A 7,462-nucleotide genomic window follows, 5' to 3' on the forward strand; every position below is an offset into this window, starting at 1 on the left:
TACGTGGGGAGTTTCTTGCCTTTTGGGACGTCTGAGGTCTTCTGCCAGCATTCAGTAGGTGTTCTATAGGAGCTGTTCCACATGTAGATGTATTTCTGATGTATTTGTGGAGAGGAAGGTGATCTCCACGTCTTACGATTCCACCATCTTGAAGCTCCTCCAACTTAGATTTTTATAAATTCCTTTTGAGGAATGTTGTTCTTTCTGGCCCGGTTTTTGTTTGTTTGTTTTTGTATTATGGCAAAGTAAAGAATAATTATGCTGTAAGAATAATACCATAAAATTTGGGATTTTTTCAGGCAATAATGAGACTCTCATGCACATTCCATGACAGACAAGAGAAGACAATAAGCAATTGTTCATATGGAGTAGCATTGGCTACATTAGGGCAATGAAAATTTGATTTATTACTTTTATTGGCAGGCTTTTCATTCTATAGTTATTTTACTTTAATTGAAACTAATTCACTTTATTTGTCTTTTAAACTCTCTTTAGCCAAAATATACCTTGAGACAGACCCTTCTGGAAGAGACAAGGGGATGCCAATTGTCATCATAAAACAGGGCCATGAGCCATCTACATTCACAGGCTGGTTCCTGGGCTGGGATTCCAGAAGGTGGTAAACTGAGTTTTGTAGGAAAAAGCAAACAAACATTATGGGGCAGCTGTTCCATTGCTGTTTGGTGGGGTGAAAGGGGGAGCTTGTTTGTTTGTTTGACTTTAGAAAATTAACCTCAGCCATGTGGCTGTTTTTCCATGCTTGGTACTGGTTTGAAATTTCTTTTAAACTGGAATTTTCTTATGTTAGTATTTTTAAATAACTTAAAGTAAACTTTTGTTATGGACCAGTATTAGCTCTGCTGGATGCTGGCTTATATCTTTTATATGACCTTTTAAAGGGGAAAAGCTATGTGCAGTCTGGGAGAGTTTGTCAGGAAATTTTACAATTCAAGAGTGATTAGCCAAACTTGTACTTTAATATACCAGAGAAGAAAGTTATAAATGCCTTTGAGGTTATTCTCCTTTGTGTGTTGTGTTCAAAAGAATCGCATACTTGCAGTAAGGTTTCCGTTAAGATAGCTTTAAAAATTTGTTGTTTTCCTTCTTTAGCCAATGTGACTTTGATACCATTAACTCTTAAGTGTCATTTTCTTTTGCTTTTTTAAGTTTTTGGCCACACCCCATGGCATGTGGGATCTTATTTCCCCAGTCAGGGATTGAACCCACGCCTCCTGCATTGGAAGGCAGTCTTAACCACTGGACCGCCGGGGAAGTTCCAAGTGTCATTTTCTAGGAGAAACTTTACCTTTTTGGCCTTTTAAAAAGCCTTTGAAAGCACTGCTCCTTCATGACAAAATAATTTGTATTCGTATCCACTTTTATATATTTCTATATATTTGACAGTACATGTTTAATATCTCAAAAGATATGTACAAAAAGATTTCACTAATCCTGTCTTTCCTCATTAAAATACATCTTTTTGAAAAGGTTGTTGTGACATTTTATTCAAGTGTGATGTGTCAGTTAATTACACAGTTAACCTTAAGGTTTCAAATACTTTTATGCGTAAATAAATATGAATTTAATTTTTAAAAATTCATTCTCATTACGTAGTCAAAATTAAACTTTTCCATGGTTATATAATTTTCAACTTTAAATACCACAGTGCAAATGAAAGCTGGGTCCTGTTAAAAAATACACAGAAGCATATTAACAGTTTTGAGTTTTTGCGAGCAAAAATCGATTTGGATTGGGCAACGCTGAACCGAGCACTCCAGGGAGACGTTAATGGAGAAAAGGTGGAAACAAAGCAAGGCAATTACTACTGATTGGCTACAGCTTGAAGCCTAGTTGACTCTGATTGGTTGTCCGTAGGTTTGGATTTCGTAACCGTGAGGCATTTACAGGCTTAGATTTTGGTTTACTTACGTCGGCCGCCACGGCACGGGAGCCTCCTCAGTCTAATGCCTCCTCGCTTAACGAAACAAAAAACAGGCTTTGGGGCCGAAGACGGCGCTCCAGAAAGCAGAAACCGGCTTTGGTGGTAAGCTACAGGGTGGCTGCGTGACGAGGGGAAGCCATACTTCCATGGGAAGGGGAATCAGAACAGAGACGGGATCTGAGGAATTCTCAGCCTCTCTCTGGGGAAATGAAGGGCTGTGTGTTTCAGATTTGGTCCTGGCCTGGGTCCTGGCATGAGAACGTGGACCCACGTCCATTACGGCCTGAAGGTGGATAGTCTTGTGGGGACCTGGGGCTTAGGTGGGTGGTAGGGAAGCAGTGAGAAGCTGTACTTCCAGGGACTGTTCATTCATTTAATAAATATTTATTAGGCATCTGCTTGGTGTCAGGTGCTCTAGGGTCCAACATGAATGAAACTGACAAAATCCCAACGGTCATGGAGTTTATATTCCAGGGAAGAGGCTAATAAAAACGAAATCAATAAGTGATATATTATAAAAATATATTAGAAGATAAGTTCTGTGGAGGGAACAAGTTAAGGAAGGAGGATAGGAAATACTTGGATAAGAGTGAGGTGGGGTACAGATTTCATAGGGTGCTTAGGCAGGAGCGAACCTTGTGATCACACCTAAGCAGAAGGAATGCCAAGTACTAAGGCCTGGAGGTGGAAGCAAGCCCCATATAATGGGGCTGAAGTCTCAAGAAGCAGGGAGACTCCTTGGGGTTCTCTCCTGTCACCACTGGGGTACAAAACATTCATCTTCAGCAGACCTGCTGTTTAAGCCTGAGTTGTGAAAAGGTTGCTTTCCCAAATCCCAAACCCAAGTTACTCAGAGGCAGGGATGATGATGCCCGACGAGACAGGCGCGGCATCAGCACAAGCAGTGTGGCGAGGATGTAGCCATGGGGGCTGGTCACAGAAATTACCAGCAACAACAGCTGCTGTATCAGGGAGGCTCATGAGTCCTGTGTTAGTGAACGGAAGGGCTGCTGGTGGAGAGAGGGGATGAAGAGCATTTGTAAAAATTACCTGGAAAGGGTGAGCTAGGGAGTTGCTGTTTTCATTTCACACCTAAAACTGATGTGGCTGGAAAAAACACCTACGACACGTGTGAAATCAGTCTCGGGGAGGGGAACCAATCTCTTCGAAAAAGGCGAATTTGGTGGATTATAGAAGGGCCGTTGTTCTATGATATTGTGTAGTCTTAAAGCTCCAGTTATAAAAATAGAAGTGCCATATGACCCAGCAATCCCACTGCAGGGCATATACCCTGAGAAAACCATAATTCAGAAAGAGTCAAGTACCACAATGTTCGTTGCAGCTCTATTTACAATAGCCAGAATATGGAAGCAGCCTAAGTGTCCATTGACAGATGAATGGATAAAGAAGATGTGGCACATATATACAATGGAGTGTTACTCAGCCATAAAAGGAAACGAAACTGAGTTATTTGCAGTGAGGTGGATGGACCTAGAGTCTGTCATACAGAGTGAAGTATGGTAACACATATATATGGAAGCTTAAAAAAAATGGTTCTGATGAACCTAGGGGCAGGAGGGGAATAAAGACACATGCAGAGAATGGACTTGAGGATATGGGGAGGGGGAAGGGTAAGCTGTGACGAAGTGAGAGAGTGGCATGGACATATGTACACTACCAAATGTAAAACAGATAGCTAGTGGGAAGGAGCCGCATAGCACAGGGAGATCAGCTTGGTGCTTTGTGACCACCTAGAGTGGTGGGATAGGGAGGGTGGGAGGGAGACGCAAGAGGGAGGGGATATATGTATATGTATAGCTGATTCATTTTGTTATAAAGCAGAAACTAACACACGATTGTAAAGCGATTATACTGCAATAAAGATGTTAAAAAACAGAAAAACAAAACCAAAAAAAACCTCCAGTTATATGTAAACACACATAGAAATCAGTCTCTTGGATTTGAAAAGCAGTTTCATATAGCCTAATTAATAAATATAAAAGTTTCATAACTTATTTTCTATTTTTCTTGAATAGAACTATTGCTTGCTAATTTTTAACATGAAACATTAGGTAGCTTTCTTGCCTCTGATTTTCCTGAAAGATTTTTGGGATGAAAAACCATAACAAATTTAGCCCTCAGCTCCTAGTGCTTTACAGACCTTTCTTTGCTTCAAATAATATAGCACACTGGTTTTTCTGTGAAATTTGTGACAGGAAAAAAAAAAATTAGTGAATCTAGGAAAACAAAGTGCTAATCAGAAATCAGTATTCTAGTCAGAAGTAGCATATTTCAGGAATTTCAAATAAGGTTAGATTATGGCATTAACTTTGAGCAAAAGAGCAGGAAACAAGGAATCTGTGTAAAGTGAACTATTGTTTTGTCGTCTTAGCATTGTTTGTTTTGCGAGACCATCAGAGAATTGGCTTCAAAATAACTTCTATATTGGACAGATTACTCACAGAGATTAAATTTTAGTCAAAATAAAAGAATATTAGTATTCATTATATATACAGGATGGGTATGTTGTTCAAAAAAATGTATTTTCAAAACGTTTTTTCTTTTTCTCCATTATGATTTCTCCCCTTTTAGTTTTAAAGAGTTATGTTAGGTATTTTTAAAGTATGTTATGTATTTTATATATTCTCTAAAATAGTTCTGTCTCTTAAAACCATCCTTATTGTGCTACCTAAAATATTAATGATGAAATATTTTAAAGATTGGATCCACATTTTATTGTATATGCCTGGATAAATTCCATATGGTTCAAAAATTTGAATGGAATTCCACTGTAATGGGGAAATCATCTCTCAAGAACTGACAGAAGAAGAAATTCAGTAAGGACCCAGAGGTCTCGAACAGCATTCTCAGCCAGTTTAACCCAATCAATGTGTACTGAACACTCCATCAATAATGGCAGCATAGCTGTTTTTTAAGAGCACTTAAATTATTTGCCAAGAGAGAAAATATTCTGGGCCATAAAACAAATTTCAACAAATTTGAAGTATTGAAATCATACAAACTATGTTCTCTAACTACAATGGAATTAAAGTAGAAATTCATAACAGGCACATATCTTGCTAATTTGCACATATTTGGATAAATGGAAAAATCACAAGGGAAATAAAATATTTTTATTTCAATGAAAATTGAAATACAGCCTATTAAAACGTGTGGGACACAGCTAACTCAGGGCTTAAAAGAAATTTTATAGCATTAAATTCTAATATTAGATGAATAGAAAGGCCTCAAATCAATGATGTAAGCTTCCACCTTAAGAAACTAAAAGAAGAGTAAATTAAACCTAAAGAAAGCAGAGAAGAAAATGACTAATACAGAAAATGGGGGAAAATATAAATTACTAAAATCAGGAATAAAAGAGGGGTATCACCACAGAACCTATGGACACTGAAGAGAAAATAAGAAACATAATTGTATGCTTATAAATCTGACATTGATGAAATCGGCAAATTCTTTGGGAGACACAAACTACTAAAGTTAACTCAGGAAGAAACAACTTAAGTAGCAACACATACACACACATTAAACAAATTGAATTCATAGGTAAACCCCTCTGGCAGAGAAAAGCCTAGGCCTAATTAGGCTTCACTGGTGACTTCGGTCAACATTTGAAAAAGCAATTAAACCAATTCTATACAAACTGTTCCCAATAACAGAAGATGAGGCCAGTATTACCCTGATATCAGAACTAAACAAAGTGATTATAAGAAAGGAATACTGTATGCCAGTATTCCTCAATACATAGAGGTAAAAATCTTTAAAGTTTATCAAATTGAATCCAAATTCAATGGGTTTTATCCCAGGAATCCATTTTAACATTTAAAAATTAAGAATTCTCCATATTAATAGACTAAAAGGGAAAAACCATATGAACGTCTGAATAGGTACAGAAAAGCATTTGATAAAATTCAGCAACCACTGATAATGAAAACTCTCAGCAAATGAGGTATAAAATGGAAGTTCCTCAATCTTAAAATGGGTATCTATGAAAAAATGTACAGCTGACATGTTTAAGAGCAGAAGACCAAATTTTTCCCACTAAGATCTGGAACATGATACAGAAGTTTGTTTTCATCTCTTCTGTGTTTTACTGGAGGTCCTAGCCAGGCGGAGAAGGCAGGGTTTCTCAGTCTTGGTACTACTGATATTTTGATAATTCTTTGCTCTTCGGGCTGTCCGGGCATTAGAGGATGACTAGGATCATCTCTGGCCTCTGCTTAACAGAAAACCGTAACCCTTATCTCTCCCACCCCTACCTCCAGTGTGCCAATCAAAACTGTCTCCAGACATTACAAATGTCCTTGGGGGGAGAGGGAAGCAAAATTGCCCCCAATGGAGAACCACTTCAATGAGGCAAGAGAAAGAACTAAAAGGTTCATAGATTGGAAAGGGAGATGTGAGTACTCTTGGTGAAAGTCATCTGGGTGTTAATAGTCTTTAACTGCTCCCAGGTGAATATAATATGCAGCCAGGATAAATACCTACTAGAGTCTTCTGCAAATCAAATACAGCTCGCTCTGACTCTAGGCCTGGCCTCACTATCCAGGGAGACTTCTTCGATTATTTTCAGTTGTAGGAACAGCCAAAACTGTAACTCTTTATCCTTCACAGTATTTGATAACCAGCAAAACATCCCTTTGACTTAAAAACCCTGTTCATGTTCTACTCTTGCCTCAAATCAAATTTGAGGTAGTGAATACTCTTTTAAAGAAAAATCTAAACCCCAGCAGCATAAGGTTTACTTTCTGTTTACTCTAAAAATAGGAATAGCATTAAGGGTGAAAATTATCTACTTGTAAACCTCTTCAAGTACATTAAAACAGTGTTCTGCCTGATTAAAGCAAAAATTAAGAAATTAAAAAATATATGTACCTTCAGAGATGTATACATCCAAACAGCACAGTAGAGGGCACTCCTTGTCCATGTTAATAAACATGGTCCTGAAAACACTGAAATATACAGTCATATTTACTTTTATTTTAGATTGGACATGAATAGTGCTTCTAGGCAGGTGAAATGTGGCTGTGGAAGTATTTTATACTCTTCCAATTTGGGGGTTCAGTAGAGTGCCATCATATATTGCGTTTATAATATATTTGCTACCTGCTAGGTTATCCTGTCATGTATATCCTGATATGTATTTATACAGTATACATCTTTCTGAGATAGATACATACCTGTATGTATCTATCTATCTCCTTCTGTATATCCTGGTATATAGCCTAGTGCTGGCGATACAGCAGAAAGCAGATAGTTAAGGATGCCCTCCCTCAGTGGAGCTACAGCCTAGTGGGTGGAGAAGAGAAGATGCAAACACTAAAATACATATTGCCATATAGCAATAAGTGTTATGAAGGAAAATAGGACAGGAAGAGAAAAATAAGGCCAGGGATTGTGAGATGAGGGATTCTACTTTTTTTTTTTTTTTTTTTTTTTTTTTTTTGTGGTATGCGGGCCTCCCTCTGCTGTGGCCTCTCCCGTTGCGGAGCACAGGGTCTG

General features: G+C 38.0%; 1 protein-coding gene across 2 annotated transcripts in view; it reads left to right on the top strand.

Moving 5' to 3' along the window:
• Positions 1–1,456, top strand: part of SCIN (scinderin) — an 82,464-nt gene extending 81,008 nt beyond the window's left edge. For both annotated transcript variants that reach the window (XM_024132013.2, XM_028490065.1), the window contains one exon: positions 496–1,456. In XM_024132013.2, the coding sequence (XP_023987781.1) occupies positions 496–623 (128 nt within the window). In that variant the 3' untranslated portion in view covers positions 624–1,456. The remainder of the gene's footprint in view (positions 1–495) is intronic.
• The last annotated feature ends 6,006 nt before the right edge of the window (positions 1,457–7,462 follow it).

This window comes from Physeter macrocephalus, chromosome 5 (genome assembly GCF_002837175.3).
Source record: "Physeter macrocephalus isolate SW-GA chromosome 5, ASM283717v5, whole genome shotgun sequence".
NCBI classification, from domain to species: Eukaryota; Metazoa; Chordata; class Mammalia; order Artiodactyla; family Physeteridae; genus Physeter; species Physeter macrocephalus.